Source organism: Sabethes cyaneus, chromosome 2 (genome assembly GCF_943734655.1).
Source record: "Sabethes cyaneus chromosome 2, idSabCyanKW18_F2, whole genome shotgun sequence".
Lineage (NCBI taxonomy): Eukaryota > Metazoa > Arthropoda > Insecta > Diptera > Culicidae > Sabethes > Sabethes cyaneus.
In genome coordinates, this window is record NC_071354.1 from 28,657,714 (window position 1) to 28,675,889 (window position 18,176).

The 18,176-nt window shown below is 38.7% G+C and overlaps 1 protein-coding gene across 1 annotated transcript; it reads right to left on the minus strand.

Annotated features, from left to right (window-relative positions):
* Window positions 1-8,219: 8,219 nt before the first annotated feature.
* LOC128735217 (transcription initiation factor TFIID subunit 11-like) lies at window positions 8,220-14,101 on the minus strand. The gene is made up of 3 exons (XM_053829710.1): window positions 13,854-14,101; window positions 8,878-9,242; window positions 8,220-8,242 (listed from the first exon to the last, which is right to left on the minus strand). Exons 1-3 carry the CDS (start codon window positions 14,099-14,101, stop codon window positions 8,220-8,222), a joined length of 636 nt encoding a protein of 211 aa, XP_053685685.1.
* Between the last annotated feature and the right edge of the window lie 4,075 nt (window positions 14,102-18,176).

Sequence of the window (18,176 nt, forward strand, 5' to 3'; positions counted from 1 at the left end):
ACTATCGGGTGAAAATGGATTTAAAATCAAAGTTGGAATTGGACTAGAAATTACTCTTGGAACTGGACCAGAAATTAAAGTTGAAATTGGACTTGAGATCAGACTTGACATATGACATTAAATTAGACTTGAATTTGAACTAATATGGGCTTCAAACTTTACTTGATACTGAATTGGAAATTGAACTTGAACTGGAATTGAAATTTATTTGAAATTGGAAATAAATGGGATTTGCGATTAGCCTTGAAATTACATTTAAAATAGGAATTCAAATTGTACTTGAAATTTCAATCGGACACGCAATTAAACTAGATATTAGACATTAAATAAAAGTTAAATTTGGACTAAAATTTGATGTTGAAAGTTTACTTCAGTCCCGATTTGAAAACGAAATTAGACAGAAAGATTTACTTGAAATTATAATTGACATTTTTCGTTGTTTTCTCTCAAACGTTTTATATCTTTCCTGTTCTGTTTTGTCCCTTTTCCAGTCTCGTTATTCTAACTTATAAATTGATTCCTATTGCAGAACACACTTAACACTCAAAACAAGACTCAAAACTTATGATTCTACCAAAAAAATTAAAAAGTACCTTTCACGCTAACCGGTTTCGCGTTTGTTCTACCCCATCTACGGAGCGGTGGCCAACTGCATACATTTTGGTAAGAACCATAAGTGTTGCACGCTATGTCCGAAGGTATTTATTATTTAACTTACATGCACCTCAGATTTCTTTTCACAGGATGTTAGTATTAATCAAAACAATTAATTTAGAGAAGGTCTTAAAATATTCTATCTTGGGTTTTTTGAAAAATTCATTTTTCAAGGTTATTTAGGGGTCATCCCCTCTCAAGTGATCATATCCGTTGTATTCGACCACCTCCGATTTCAACCAAATTTGGTATAATTGCTCATTTCGACCCCACATTCATTTTCCCAAAGTTTGGTACGGATTGATCAATCCCCCTTGCAGTGATGCTTGTTCATTTTTCACAGATTTTCGAAAATACTCATTTTTCACTGCATGTCACTGCAAGGGGGATTGTTCAATCCATACAAAACTTTGAGAAATTAAATGTGGGGTCAGAACAGGCAATTATACCAAATTTGGTTGAAATCGGAGGTGGTCGATTACAACGGATATGATCTCTTGAGAGGGAATGACCCCTAAGTAACCTTGAAAATTGAATTTTTCAAAAAAAACCAAGATAGAATATTTTAAGACCTTCTCTAAATTAATTGTTTTGATCAATACTAACATCCTGTGAAGAGAAATCTGAGGTGCATGTAAGTTAAATAATAAATACCTTCGGACATAGCGTGTGTTGTGTCTTGTTATTCCACTTTCGGTTCAATTTTTCCCTCTTTACTGCATCATTTTTGTTGCTTTCTCTTAATTTCCGTCCAATTTTTTTTCTTTTTTTTTCGTTTTCTCTTTTTGCTTCCCTGTTTCCTACTTCATTGTTCCGTTTTCAGTTCGTTCTCTGTTTTTTTAAAACTTTCAGTCCCGTTTTTTTTCTTTTTCTGTTTTTCTCCTTTTAAATCCCGCTTGAAGACTTTCTCCCGTTTTCCTCGTTTTCTCTATCGTATTGTTCTCTCTGTCCCTATTAATCTTTTTCCTTTTTGCTCCACATGTTTTATGTCCCCTTTCCTGTCTTATTTCCTTCTTTTCCTATCTTTTTTTCTTTTTTCTGCCCGATTTCTCTTCCTCCGTTGTTGATTTTTCTTCTTTTTCGGTCCCATTTTCTGCCTTTTCCCTTTTTTTCTTTTGGTCAGTTTCCATTTCGTTTGTTATCTTCCGTTTTTCCTTATTTTAAGACCTGTTTTCCCCTCTTTCTGTCTCGCTTGTTGTTATTTTAGGTAGCGTATCGACGTTTTCCATTACTTTGGTTCCGATTTTCATCTATTTCGCGTTTTAACTTCTTTCATATTCTTTCTATCGTTTTCGTCTGTTCAGTTCTTCCTCTAATTACGTCGTGTTATTCCACCGTTTCCGTGGCGTTTTTCTGATTTTCTTTACCGTTTGCCAATTTTCTCTCCATTTCCTTCTTATTCTCTCCTCTTTTCTTCTGCTCCCGTATCTTTTCCTTTTCTTTTCTTCTTTTTCTTTTCTGCCTTTTCTGTCGCGTGCTTTCTCGTTTTCGTGTCTACTTCATCCATATTTTTGACCGATTCCTTTGTTTGTTATTGCTTGTTTTCTCTTTTTTTTCTTTCCTCTTCCGTTCTACATCTTTTTCTATAAAGGTTCCTCGCTTTTTGCTTTCTTTTCTCTCTATTTCTGTACCCGTTTTCTTCTTTTCCTCTTTTTTCTCTTTTTTGATGTTTCGTTTCCCCTCACCTTCTGTCACGTTTTTGCGTTGCATGATGCCAGTTTTTTATTTTATTCTCTCTCTCTCTCTCTCTCGATCCCGTGGGTCCATCTGGTATCACGTCTTCCTTCATGTCTTCCTTTTTTTACTCGTTTTACTCCTTCTGTCCCATGTTTTCGTTTTTTTTGGTTTTCTAAGAAAATATATCACCATTTTCATAAGAAGCTGATTGATTTATGAGATATGAATCTTAGACTTAGGCATCTATTCAGGAGAACTGAGCTTTTAACTTCGGAGCCTAGACACGCCAGTGTTCGTAAACTCAAGCGCAAGCGGAGGGCGAAGGTTTCCAACTACGTGGAGAGCGTCTCTCGCTCTGTCACCGCTTAACTTACGCACTCTGCGACGTAGCGGCAAACCTTTTGGCTATGGCCTATGCTGCTATGTCTAGAACCGCTTTTGTGCAAGCCATGATACAGAAAGAATCATATGTTTATTTCGTTCTCCGATTTACAAGTCATACAGAAAAAAAGATTTAATTAAGCTTTTGTCTAATTGCATTTTCAATGCGCGCACCCTTGGAGAAACTGAACCGCACATTCTTAGAAATGTTTTTGTTACTTTAAGCCATCGTTTGGGGTCGTTCTACTTTCTAACCAACGTGGTTGGTTGTACTTTGCATGGAGTGACCGGGATTAAAAACTCCGGGTCCAGGCTAGTCTTCTAAATTGGACTAAAAAGAGGATATGGTCATTGCATTACGTTCTGTCGCATGAAATTTTTTGAAAAATTTGAAATCTTTTAATGATAAAATTTTCTTAATATTTTTTTTTGTTCCTGAGTGCAAGCTTGTCATGCGGATGCCATTTAATTCTATTTTTTGCCATCAAACCATATTCGCTCTTGGCTGTTCTTTAATTCCGCGGCTGCAACCGTCAAGGCACGAAAATTACTTTACATTAGCCAATCCATGATTGCATCTGTCGCCTGTTTGCATGTTTGCAGTGTCATGTAGCAAGCACTTGTGTCGAGGTACGACACAAGCCTAACGCCAGACATCGCATGTTCGAGTAACGACTGAGAGAGGCTGAAAGGGTCAATAGAAACATTGCACTAGCCCTACAATTGTCCTGCATTCTTACAGCTGGCTGTGAAGTCTGCGTATAAAAAAAGTAGATCAAGTTCCCAAATCGGAATGTAGCACCAAGAATTTGCTTTGCTTTATAGCAAGCAAAACCACGATCGAAAGTGAGGCTTGTACAACAAATTTCCAAACGACGACGATATCTAACCCAAGTAGTACACTTTAGGTCCATTTAGTTGAAGCAACCGGATTGCGACTGAAATTAGTCATAATTCGGTTACCACAACTACTTTGTAACATTCGTGCTAGTAGTGAAGTCGGGCTACCACTGGTGGAATCCAAGTGGAAACTTACTGTGATCAGCTCGGTAGTCAAACAGCGATTGAATGACGATAATGGTTTTGCTTTTCTTGTTATGTCATTTCTTTAGTCTTTACATGTCAAGAAGGCAGGACTACGCAACCGCCACAAGTTTATTCGGCTTCTCTGTATTGAAGCAACAGCAGCCACAACCACAAACTTGGTGAATGTAATCGTCGTCCGTACCTGCAAAGCAAGGCTATCACACGGAAAATGAATGGGGCAATTTTCACTTGAAAGTTTCCGTTAATTTTCACTATGTAGCGATTGTAAAACAATCTTTTCAGGAAATCTATAAAATTGCTACATCTTCTATCAATCGAATGGTATGCGAACCATCAAAATCCGTTCTAAATTGGAAGAGCTGTTAGCGTTCAAAATCTCTTCAATCTAAATTTCGGATTGACACCCTGCGGTAAGACATAGTTCTACGTCAAAATGAAAACAGAACGCAAACGGACCAAAACGACAAACAGGATGGGACAGAAAACGAAAACATGCAGAACGTAATAAGAGGAAGAACGAAGCAGATGAAAAGAAAAAAAGAAAAAGACTTAACGGGACAAAATGCGAGACTGACAATGAGGAAAAACAGGGCTGAAATCGAAGAAAAAGACGAAAAAACGAAGCAGAAAAGACAACAGAGAAATCAAGACTGAAAAGGGCGAAAACTTATCAGAAAAAGAAGAGAAAAAGAACTAGAGCAACGGATGGAAAAATGGAAGCTCGGAAGGAAAACGACACAACTAGAAAGGAGACGGGGCGGGAAAAAACGTGACAGAAAAGAAGGGAATGTGGGAAAAAAGAGGGAAAACGAGACAAGAAAGGGAAAATAGACCAGAAAACAACAGAAACCAAAAGGGAAAATAAGAATAAAGAGAGAGAAAAGAGAAAAGCTGATAGAAGAAATGAGAAAAACGGGAAAAAGAGGACAAATAAGATATAAGGGGAGAGGTCAATATGGTAATGGGGCAGGATGAGACAGAAAAGAAGAAAAGACAAGCATGAGCAGGGTTGCCACATGCACGGATTATTCTGTATTTAACAGATATTTCAAAGAAATTGCCTGTACAGAATCTGTATGCACGGAATACAGATTTTCGCCAATTGCACAGAAGATTTTTGAGCTTTTACATGAGAGTAAAGGAGACGGAAATAGTGAGCAAAATGACTCCCAGTCTCTTTCACTCTCATTGTTTTGCATTGGATAGATTTTTGCACAGATATTTTTCCTCGCTGTACAGATGGTCAGATTTTTCCAACAAAAAACACAGAATTATATGAGGCATCCCTGAACATGAGAGGCATACCAAAGAAAAAGGTAGAACTGGAGAAAAAATGTGAAAAACGGGACATACAAAAGAAAACCGAAGTGCAAAGGAAAAAAAGGGAACCGAGAAAAAAATAAACATGACAGAAAACAAAAACAGGGGCATCTAAAAAAAGAAAAACGGAGCAGACGAAGACAAGAAACGAGAAGAAAAGTTACAAAAAGACGAATACTGGAAACGAAAAAAGAAAGGGACGGGGAAATGACGGAAAACGAGAGAAAAAATTATAAAAACTGGGTGAGAAACAAGAGGGCTGAAAACAAGGAAAAATGGCAAAGATAAAGAAGAAAAACGAAGCAAAGAATAAAATACAGGTGATAGAAATAAAGGAAAAACGAAAGAAAAAGATGAAAACAGAGGAAAGGTGAAGGAGGAAAGGAGGAAAGAGGATGAAAGAAAAGAAGAAAAAACGCAACAAATAGTCAGACAACGGGATCAGAAAACAGAAAGAACGAGTAAGCGAATAAGACGAAATATGTCAATCCTAATTTCAAGTAAAGGTTCGTGTCTAATTTCGTATTCACGTCCAAAATTCAAGTTTAATTTAATGTTTAATGGTTTTACTGTTACTGACTTTTTCGCGGTCAAACGTAAACTCTATTTTGATGAAAGCAGAGGAGCGTTTGGTGCGAAAAATGTTAGACCGAATGCTGGGAAAATTTCGATCTGTGGCTAAAAATATTGGGTTAGTTTGTGGCAGTGGGACTACAACCCACAATTTCTCGATTAGTACCGAGAAGTGGGTTGGAGTCCCACTGCCACAAACTAACCCAATATTTTTAGCCGCAGATCGAAATTTTCCCAGTATTCGGTCTAACATTTTTCGCAGCAAATGCTCCTCTGCTTTAATCAAATTAATATTTAATGTCAAGTTCAATTCATGCCCAGTTTTAAGCCTAATTTCAAATCTAATTTAACTCCAATTTTAAGTCAAATTAGGGCTTTGATTTCAAGTCCAATTTATAGTATAATTTGAAATTAAGTTTAATTTCGAATGTAATTCCAAGTCTAATTTCTAGTCCAATTTAAATCCAAGTGACGCCCAATCTAAATTCAAATTTCAAGTTTAATTCCAAGTCTATTTTCTGGTTTAATTTCAACTTTGATTTTAAATCCAATTGCGGCCGAAAGTCCGGAATTTTCAACCTGGTAGGACGGTTTATTTGTGAGAATAGATATAAATACAGGAATTCCTCTGTACGCCCAACGCGTTACCTCAGCTGTCCATTGACCAATAAAGTTCATTTTTGGCAATTGACTAGGTTATAGTAGATACTAACAATGTACCAAAAATCAACTTTATTGATTAATGGACAACTAAGAAATCGTCGTAGGCTTACATCACCACTCACCGCCTTATTCGGCGGACTGCTGTAGATTCTCCATCCCACGATTAATCGATTTTCCAGATCAAAACATTCTACAGAAAGGTCGGGTGACCCACATTTTGTGTATTTCTGGGCACGCTAGGGCTTACAAATGAACTTGCGCAGGAAACAGAATGGATAAGAAACAGGAGAAAGCTCTTTTCACATGGAGAGCCCGCCTAGGGAAATAGAAAAGGAGGGGAAATTTCCCCGTTTCGGTTGGTAGGTTAAGAACTGTTGTTCAAAGAAAATATACGACACTCGTTCTTGACAAGTCTAGGTCGGACTCGAGGGCTTTCTCCAAATATTAGTTTCAAGATCGTTGGAGACACCCCCCCTCCCCCACGCGCCTTCGAAGCTCGATCAGTCGATAAGAAAAGTTAAAGTTTTACTGTCAGATCATCCTGATCGATTTGGTTTATTGCGACCATAATTAAATAACTGATAAAATAAATAATAAATTTTCAGCAGTTTCCGTAGTTGTGCTGCATATGCGCATTAAATTTTATTAAATGATATGAAATTACAATTGAATTTGAGCCTAAATTAAGCTTGAAATTACGTTTAAAATTTAACATTTTAGAGAGAAGATGGTTAACGTGACCCACTGTGCCCAGCCTGGGCACGCTAGTGCAAGGACCTGCTGCACTCCGACAGTGCCGGAGAGCTCCAGCCACCAAGCAGTGTCCACTACACATAGACCACGTAGTGTACAGAACCACCCGATAGATAGATACTGCCAGCCGCTATATTCCGATGTTAAAAATAACCTTCGATGTGTCCGATTCCACCGGATTACTCCAACATCAAGGCGAAAGTCATCATCGGCATCGCCGCCGGCCATAGCGCGGCATCGTTCAGGCGGACGCAGCTGCAGCGCAGCAGTAGCAGCGCTGACATCGGGAAAGTGTGAGCGCGATATTTTTGGAAGTATGAGACATTACATGCCGTGTAAGCCTTCCCGCCCCCCGTCGTGGTGTGGGGGTTCAAAGTGATCCACCGAGAAGGGGCAAAATTATCGATAAATGTTGTGTCACGATCTAAAAAAATAAACATAGCTGCGAAACTTTTTTTTGTAAACTAAACTTTGAAATTTGCAGTCACCCTACGACCGTTAACCGATGGGTGGGTAGGCGTTTCGGAAGCTAACCGAAATGAAGATCTTCTGGCGTGGAGTGATTATCTGACTGAAAAGATTCCGCGTCAGGGTTTAAGTAGGTAAGTAAGTTTTCGGCCCTGACGTTTAAAGCGGCCGAAGGCTGCCCTACTAACGCACCGTGGATTAGGGCGGCAAATAATGAACCGAGAGTTTATAGCTAATATCAGTCCCGAGGGGATTAGTACGGTTCATAACTTCGGGCGCGCGCGTTTACTTTGCCAGCGCAAGTACCCACTCGAAATACTTTTTAACGACGGCAACGAGTAATCCTAGATGAAAAATCTACAACAGATGCAAACGCAAAGATGTTGTTTGTCTAGGTTGTTGGGGAAAATTTTCAACATCATCGACCTCTAAGAGACCGCTCTGGTTATGATTCACAGTCGACCACGACCAAATGTTTAGTGTAAACACGCGGTCCACCCACCTGATCAGTGGAACCGGTGGAATAGAATCCCTTGCCCGACGATAACCTTGCACTCACAGTTGAACAGTCCGATAAATTGTGTTCCTTGTTGCTTCATAAGTATGATATTTACCAGTTTCAGGGATAAAGTCCGGCAGGTATCAACAACAACACAAAACCATTAACATTAATGGAATTTTGACTACATCCCAGTACTTTCGTAATCTAAAAAAGAAAATATTCAACACAGAATTTCGATCTCCAGACACGTGCTTCGAACGTGGAAAGGTAGAAAGTCAAGAAAGAAGCACGTTATATTATTTATTATGACGCGCTGATCGGTCTGCAATCGGAGTCAGCGCGGCGGCGGCCATCGGCCGGCGGAAGTTTATTTCGGAGAGAGAACTGTTAGCCAGTCCCGGTCCATGGCAGAGGCCAACCATTCGACGAACATTTCGCAACAGATGTCTCGCGTTCTGATGGCGATGATGATGGCGTGCACACAGAGTAAACTAATTAGGTAGGAATATTTTTCCGGTTAAAAAAACGGTTACAATCATAAATTTGACTTTGACGTCGGTCGAAGATCTTGTCGGGCGGCGCTGTATAGCGCCAGATGTGTGGTTCACTGGCAGCTCCTTCGAGCTGCAGTAAATAGTGCAGAGCAATCAAATTATATCGAAACGGTTGCAGAGCACGCCCGTGTATACTTTATGAGATTACTTTGGGTGCCTCAAATGCACCGAGACTGCCGTTGGCAGATATCGAAACTTTATTGGCTTCCGAGAACCGATTTGTTCCACTCCTTGGTAAGTGAATTATTCAATGTCTCAAGTCAAGAACCAATTTATATAACTTACCTATGGTTTTTAATATTTGAAAATCATCCAGATCGTACTCCTTCGGTTGTTTGCCACGAATTCCGCCGATATTATTGTTCTTATCAGAAGTATCGTCAGCGTCATCGTCGCTAGTGTCACTGTTGCGAGTATCGTCATCAGTGGAAGCGTTTCGAGCATATCGGCCATTTCTGGTGCCAGTTTTGCACTGTTCCTTAGCAGCGTCCTCGTCGTCGTCGTCGTTGCTGTCGTCGTCGTTCTCCGAACCGTCCGAGTCTTCGTCGTCCTTGTCTGAGTCAGCGGATTTTAATTTTCGCTCCTCGGTATCCACTTCCTCGTCTTCGTCCTCGTCGTCGTCGTCGTCGTTGTCTTCCGGCTGGATCACTCTGAAAGTAAAAAAAAAAACAAAATGATAGATGATTCGCAAACAAATCAATCTAAGAAGAGACTATATTGTGTCTCCAGTACAAAATTGGACTGTCAAAAGTAGTGCGCTGTATAGCAAATAAGACGCGCTATACAGCGCACTACTTTCGATACTAGGTTTAATGTACGTACGGAAGCAAAATCGTTTGCCGTTTTTCCGGAAGTCCAATTTTGTGCTGGCGACACAATACAATAAGCAAATTACTACCATACCCGGCCAGCGAATGTTGAAAAAAAAACTGATAGAGGGTAGTAATAATTTTTGAAAATAAGCGTTGAAAAGCAATAAAACAATAAATGGAATATTTGATAAAATAATAATCAGGCTGACGATATGAAAGATTGCATAGTTTCACTACGTCAGACCTTAGTTACTTTGCGAAAAAACCGCTGAGGAGGAAACTAACCTCCCTACTAGGGTTTATTTCTAATTCCTGTCGTAGTAAGTAAAGCCATTCTAATTTTCATGGATTTAATAAATACTCCAAAAGTTCTGCTGCTCATTTGACTAAATACACTTACCTTCCAAACCGTGAACTTTGAAATCACTGAAAAGTGCTTATTAAAGCAATATTGAAATTACGCAACTGACTTTATTTCTTAAGTTCGTCGTACCGTTTTAAAATCCGTCCATCATAATTTTTCATCGTCCGAACTAAAAATCACAACAATGTTTACGAAGCTAACGCGCATGTATTTGTGTAGGACGGCATGACAAATGTTATTCTGAAAAATTTCTGCAGGTCAGGCAAGTTTTTCTGGCTGTAGAATAACGACAATGCCTTGCGTGAGTTATTTTCATTTATGACTGACGGAAATTAAAACGATTAGTCGACATTTTCTTCTTCGTCACACGAAAAAACGTAGGAAATTGGGCTGGTAGGACTTCTTTAATGATAAAAAGCATTTAAACAGATCTCAGCTCACTTTGATTGATCGCGGTGATAGACAACAAACTAAAATATTAGGGAATAACTAGTTTTGGAACGTGTGTCATAAAAATGCTGATATTTTTAATAATTTGTATTGGATAGGACGGGAATAGGCAGTTACGACGATGAAGCAACATACCCTATATATATTTTTGTATTGAAACCACTGGCGTGCCCAGGATAGTGCAAACTGGAGCGTGTGCCTTACCTTCTCTACAAGATTTTTGTGAATACAAAAAAATCTCAAAACGTAACCCAAAGGTCCGAAAAATCTGTTTTGTTCACCCAATATTTATACGATAAATAAATTCACTGCATATAAGTCCAATTCAATTTCAAATCGAATTTCATGTTCCGTTTGAAGTGAAATTTCAAGATCAATTTTAAATTTCGCTTTCAAATCCAATTCTGATTCTACTCTCATGTCCGGTTTCAAGCAGAATTTCAACTCTAATTTTGAGTCGATACAAATTCCAGTTTCAAGTAAATTTATTTTGGGCCCCATTTCATGTCTGATTTAATTGATCTTACGTGTACCACTGCAAGCCCAAAAGAAGTTTAATTTCAACTCCATTATCAAACCCAATTTCAAGTTTAGTTTTAAGTCTAATTTTATAAAATTTTTGTCCTTCCGGTGTTCGGCAACTGAAAGGGGGGGGGGGTCGAAAAAAAAACAAAGAGATTTTTTGAGGTAGCACTATGTCTTACGGCAACAAAGTCGAGCGTCACGAAAAATGAAAGATTTTGTGCGCTAATAGCTTAGCGATTTCCCAATCGATTCTGAATATTTTTGCACCAATCGATAGGAAAATCTTCTACACATCTACACGAATAAAGTAAACTATTGATTTTGAATGCCGCACGATTGAAAAATTGGAAATAATGAAACCTTGTCCATATAGAAATCCTAGCTTCGAGATTGGTTGTTGGAAATGACGTCATCAAAGTGGCACTGCGTTTTCACACATCGGCTTATAATTCAGTCAATTCGTAATAGATTTCCAAGCTATTTATACCAATAGATCGGAAAATCGAATTGTAAAATATAGAAAACTATTGATTTTCAATGCGCGCCATTGAAAAATTAAAAATAACTCTAACTCGGTAGCTAGACAGCAGTTTGTTCACCTCTTCGGCGAGGTATAAATTCTTGCTTCTAGATTGGTTGGAATAATTTCCAATTATTTTCGAATGAGTTTTAATAAAATTCAGGAACCAACCAGAAAGTCGATGGAAAATTCCATTTAATTCAACTATAACAAGAGCATTAAATGAATCCTACCATCTCTCCTTGATTGCAATTTGCCTTGATAATACCTTATTGTACTGTACCACTAACGGCAACAGGAGCAGTGCCGCAGTTAGTTTAATTTCAATAATCGTCACATTGAAAAATTGTCTGCCGTGAACAAGTGATAGCAATTAAAACCAAGTTAACACCAAATAAACACTATTGACAGCAACAAATGCGCAGGAAAACGCATAAAAACTAAATCGAATGTTTTGTTTTAATACTTTTATTGCTGGCCCAATAAACTTTATTGTGATCAGCGGAGAACAACAATCTTTTATATCTTCATGTAAGCAGTACACTCAAGTACTTTTTTTACACGGTTTGGTTTTATGAGTATTAAAAACGGGGTAAATTAGGGACCAATCATTCATTTCTTAATTTATTTCTTCTTAACGGTTTTCGGTAATAGATGAATCTTAGGAAACTTGGAACTTAGGACTTTTCACTCGGTTTTCTTTAGCAACACAAATTTATCCATCACCAGTAATGCGTAGCGTAAGTTTTCTTTGGCAGCAAAAGGTAAACGGCTCAATGGTAACTTCTCTTTTGTTCAGACTGAAATTGAAATGCTCCAGTTTGTTCAACGTAGATGATGGAATGATGGATCATGAAAAATAGGCGGGACCGATTCTTGTCGCTTGCTCTGGTATATAACACGACGTAAGCCGACGAACAGCATTATTCAAACGCTAGCTGAGCTACTGCCAACATGTCAATTCAGGAATCAGGAATGTCTGGATGCGACAAAGAAGGAAACATAAGGGCAAACGAAAGTTACACTCGAGTCGTGCACGTCTGCAGTTCCCAGTCGGTCGAATTCATCGGTTGCTGAGGAAAAGAAAGTATGCTGAGCGTGTTGCAGCATGTATAAGATCATGAGTCACGATGAAATACCATTCCAGATGGCCAGCTGTAAGTGACGTGAGATAATTCTGGTCGTTTTGGTCGCGAACAGCATATTTCCTGCCAATTCCAGTTCTTCTGCAGCCAGATATTCCATCACAGCAGCGAGACGAGTGCTCCAGCTCCAACACGCTCAGCATACTTTCCTTTCCTCAGCAATCGATGAACACGACCGACTGCAGACGTGCACGACTCGAGTGTGACTTTTGTTTACCCTTAATGCTTCCTGCTTTGTCGCATCCAGACATTCCTGATTCCTGAATTGACATGTTGGCAGTAGCTCAGCTAGCGTTTGAATAATGCTGTTTGTCGGCTTACGTCGTATTATATACCAGAGCAAGCGACAACAATCGGTCCCGCCTATTTTTCATAGTCCATCATTCCATCATCTACGTTGAAGAAACTGAAGCATTTTAATTTCAGTCTGAACAAAAGAACAAAGTTACCAGTGAGCCGTTCAGCTTTTGCTGCCAAAGAAAACTTCAAATTTATCACACTCTCTCTTTCTATCTTTAATCCCTTTTTCTCACTTTTACCTCCCTTTCGTGTTCTCTTATTTTCTTTATACTTTCTTTTCTTTTTCCTTCGCTTTTTTGTAGCCTTTTCAAAGAAGTTTTCTTTCTTTATCAAAGATTCTTTCTTTATCAAAGATCAAAGATTTCTTGCAAATCGTAAACTTAGTCTTAATCAATTTCGCTAAAAAAATTATCCTGAGGTTAATCGTCATGCTGCATGCGGCATCGGCATTGCTAATAGCAGAATTTCAAATGATTTGGCAAAGGCAATTTATCTCATACTAACCAATGAGTACTATTGAATCGAGCTGGCATATCAACTAGTTTGCTATTAGTATATAGCTACTGTTACACGAGAAGCCGAAAAACCAGACATTCCTGTCAAGTAATAAAAACAAAGTCCTGGCGCTACATTTAAAATCAGAATTTGACTTTCTGATTGCTGGTTGGTAAACAAATTTCGCAGCAAGATTTTAGTGAACAGGACAATTGCGGCGACTTGTTAGACCAGTTTCGTAGCTGGAGGCCAACTGGAAAGCACGAATTGCTGCTTTTATTCCTTCCTGTTGAGTTCAAATCTTGATAAATTGTAAACAAAATTAAATTATGCACAAGACAGTTTTTTCAGATTCCAACTTAGCTTAGCTTGGGAATAGTTGATTAAAATTGCAATTGTAAAAATCATAACTCTTGGACTGGATATAGCAGCCATTGACCAATGCGACGTCCAGCGACTAACGCAGGCAGCATCAAATATATATTGAACAGCAGAAATTATATTACCCAGCCTTGTAATATGCAGTTTTGGCAAAGAGCCAACCACAATGATGTTAGCTGACTGGAAATATACGAGTATGGAAGCATTTTGTTTACACACAAAATGTGATGTAATTGCAGCACATGGATTAAACAACGAGTTCAACTCACCTAAACCTCCGCTTCTCGTCTTCCTCCTCTTCTTCCTCCTCCTCACCACTAAAGTCCGACTCAAGCGGATCCGTGGATTCACCGGAATTGGTACTGTTGGCCGACGAGTTATCGTTAAGGCTTAGCTTTTTCAGTGAATTGTTACAATTAGTGGTGCCACTGTTGGTGATGGTTGCCGACGCCGTGACCGGAGTGGTGTCACTACGGATGCGCAGGGTATAGCTTGTCAGCATTGGCGACGAAGACATCTTCTTCCTGTCTGAAACCGACCTGCCAACTATACTAACGGAAACCGAAAGGAAAATTTCACTCCACACTGATATATTCAATCAGAACTCTTCACTGCATCCAGTAGCCGATTCTTCTTCCTTCTTCCTCACTGTCCACAACTTCACTTCGATCCGCAACCCGGGTTACTTTCGTTCAAAAACCTCCCGAGACACTGTTTCCCTCTCGGAAATGCTTCTCGACGGCGGCGACGTTAACCCGCCTGTCTTTCTATCAGTACGCGGCGACGGCCACCGTGCGGGAGGAAAACTTTTTATAACGCTCTGACGATTTTCTTTCCTTTTCCGAGCAATTTTGGCACATCAACAACTCACCACCCGACCTGTGTGTTCGGTTCACCCGTATTATGGGAGCTGACCGCTCGCTCTGATGATGCGCAGAGTGTAAGTTTGCTGATGCTGCTGCTGCTGCCGCCGACCTGACCGGGCCGGTCACTGCTGCCAATCGACCAGACCCCTGCAAAGAGATGTGAGTAAGATGAAAATCCATGTATTATCGGTTTTGTGATAGCAAGTAAGGCCGAGAGGTCGAGAAAACGAAAATGATGCCCCACCAACCATCAACCCACCCACCACCGACCACGGCGGTGTAGTCACGCCAAAGTGCGAGAGACGCTGAAAATCAATAAATCACTTAAATTAAGACGCTGATTGCATTCGTTAATTTTTGGTTGAATCTTGACCACGCTACACACACACTTTCTGCGCTGGTTTTCACGGGCGCCTCTCGAAAGCACACGTAACACGTAAAAATTGGGTGATCAACACTGCCGACGGCTGTTTTTGATAAGAGTGGCCGAAGTATTAAACCAGTAAAATTCAAACGAGAATATTAATCGATTTTCGGAATAAAAAATTTCCATCAAACGAGAGCAATATATATGTTCTCGCAGTTCAGTTCATGTTTTAGTGAATTCTAGGAATTTTTACTTTTTGCTGAACACGAATACGGCGGGTGTTTATACTAGAAACAACATCAGGTGAATGTTCAATCTCAGTTAATGGATGTTGCAACAAGCTAACAAGCAAATCCCAGCGACTTAATTTCAATGTTAGAATGTTAAGGATCGTTATTTTTATATAATCGCTGTTTTCATGAGTTCATTTGGGCATTTTTTTCCTAAATCCCTCGTTTAAAAGGATTAAATTATAAAATTCGGACACCTCTTCTTATGCGATTTATTTGATAGTGAGTGATGAGGACGATGCACTAATCACTCACAAGACAATATTTATTGCTGTACTTTGGTCTTCACTCAAATGACGAGCCACACAACAGAAACCGCGACGAGTGAAAATTAACAAATACTAATAAATTACACAGGTTGGTGAAAGAAAACACTGTTTTTTTCTTGCTTTGACACCATTCTTGCTAATTGTTATGTAAAATGACTTCCTGAATTTGAATGTGACCTCCATTTTCCTCTGTTAGCCACCGTTTTTTTTTTGGCGGAGTTTTCCTGCCATATTTAAATCTTGTTGCGTGTCGGATCATGCAACCGGTGAGTGATAGGGGAAAATGAAAGTCATTTTCATATTTCAGCGGCCATTCTACATAACAATTAGCGGGAATGGTGTCGGAGCCAATTATCTTGACAACCAGCGTTAATTAGTATTAGTACACTTAAACCGTATTTAAGTCTTTCATGCGGTTTTCTACGATTATTTTCGCAAAAACCTAATTTTTAAAAAACGGCAATCTCAAATTAATATAATTTAAAGTGTAATATCAAGTGGTCCACGATGTACACTTCAGTACAATTGCAGTTCTAATTTCATGTTGGATTTCAATTTCACTTTCATTTCGAATTTCAAACCCAATTTCGAATCTAATTTCAATAATTCCAATTCAAAATCCAGTTTCAAGTCACTTTTTCAATGTCTAATTGCAAGTAATCTTTCGCGTCAAATTTCATGTTCAATTTGAAATCCAATTTCATGAGCAATTCAATTTCAATTTTCAAATGACTCTTGAATTTTGACGTTCAACTTTTGACCTGCAAATTTTGACAATTGATTTTCGACTTTAGACACCTGACAATTTTGTTTCGACATTGGACTATAAACTTTTGACTTCAGAATTCGACTTTCACTTATGGATTTGCAGTTTTGACTTTTACCTTGCGAATTTTGGCTATTGACTTTTGGCTTGTGCTATTTTTAAGGTGGAGGAGTTTTTTGGTGCGAAGAATGAAAAACCGAATAAAACTAGGAAAATTTCGACATAAAAATAAAAAAAGGCGGAACTCCAATCCACACTCTCTCGGTTGGTACCCGAGTGTTTTTGCAGTTATACTACCGTCGCACCCTTATTTATTGTAAAGTTTTCGTCTCAGTTTTGTTTTTTAATCTTCGATTATTGACTTTCACTTTCCGATGTTTCATTTTACTTTTGAGGAAAATTTTCACTTTGTTCGTGACTATTGAATTTTAGCCTTTTACTGCCGAGCTTTGAATTTCAAACTTTGAGTTGACTTTTTATATTTGTCTTTTAACTTTGGCATCTTCGACTTTTGACTTTCACTTTTTAGTTTTTTATATTATTGACTTTTAGGTCAGATTTTAACTTGGCTTTTGGCTGTTACTTTTGAACATTTGACTTTTTTTCGAATTCGGTTATAAATCAAGTTCAATCCGCGGATCCCGCAGCTTGGATTAACTTAATAAGTGTTTCTTTAACGACCATCCCTTATCTAATTTTCCACTCTTTCCTGTTCATGCCTTGTCTTCCCTGAGACACTATCAACAACTTTATTGCATTACTTTCTGCTACTGGTCTTTCCGTCGATTGTAAAAAACTACCGTTATAAAAAAAATTAATGCCAGGCCTCATTATAAAGGTTAAGACAACAAAACACGAGGTTGGTCTATTTCTATTCCCGACTTTCAAGATTCAGCTTCTGACTGTAGACTTTGATGATAATTTTCAACTTTGCTTTTGGATTGACTTTTGATATTTTACTTTCGACTATGTTTTCTATCTTACCCATTTCACTTTAAACTTTCAACTTTTAATGTTTTACTGTTGGGCAACAATTGATTTTATACTTTTGGCTTAGCTTTTGAACCTCTATGCATAGCTACTTTACTGAAATAGCACACACGGGGACTTGCTTTGTCTAAAACTCAATCAGGAATGCTGACGGATTGAATTAGAAACCAGTATTGCACTCACGTTATAAAACTGCAGTACAATAAGCATTCATTTTGCCTTTCCCGTGGCAGCGATGAGTAGCAAAGTAATATCCAATACCAATAAAATATTCCAATCAACATAAAGGAAAACAACCAAAGTGCTATCAAGTTACTCGAATCAAATTCAAGTGGACGTCGAACAAAACACGTTGATACAAAGATTCATTTTTTACGTCACTTGAAGCAAGATGGCATCATCGAACCACGATATCTATGTGCCAATGAAATGATCGCTGAAATGGAATGATGGCGATATAATCATGGAAGCGACGTAAAATAAATAGCCTTAGTAACACAATCAACAACGAAAAACATGTTAATGTTATAGCATGTAAAATAAACCTTCACTTCAATTTTGTTCGTCAACCAGTTTATACAGTAATTACTTAACTCCTGAACTACGTTCTGCTATCCAAGAGTCCTTGTGTACGAAAGTGATCCCGTTGGCTTCGTGCCGCTCCAAGACATCCTTTGAATAGTGGCATGAAGCTAGATCCGACCAGAAGATGGTAGGGCCCACGTGTTGCTTCTTGCTTCAACAGAGGAAGCCGACGCTTCTGTAGACACTCCTTGAGGTAGATCGGCCCGTTTACAGTCCCGGTAGTCACGAACGGCGCATTCCGTTTGCCACATGAGCAGATCGCTTGCCAAATCAAGTAGGGTAAAGAACTAGTTTTAAGCAGTCTAAGCGGGTCACTGATTGTTTTACCTGATTACAAGCGATGGGTTGACTAAGTGGGGGATATCAGCATACCAATCTTCTTGCTATCTTTAGTTCTTCAAGCTGTTACCATTGGAAGACACTATTGTTGAGCTAAACTTTTGATTTTTCGCTTTAAAA

What these genes read in the sequence shown, in the direction of transcription:
- LOC128735217 (XM_053829710.1), bottom strand. Translation starts at nt 14,101, where the DNA reads ATGTCTTCGTCGCCAATGCTGACAAGCTATACCCTGCGCATCCGTAGT. An exon ending in GACGAGAAGCGGAGGTTTAG is followed by an intron (nt 9,243 to 13,853) that starts GTGAGTTGAACT and finishes TTTTACTTTCAG; the next exon opens with AGTGATCCAGCCGGAAGACA. An exon ending in TCAAATATTAAAAACCATAG is followed by an intron (nt 8,243 to 8,877) that starts GTAAGTTATATA and finishes TTTCTTTTTTAG; the next exon opens with ATTACGAAAGTACTGGGATG.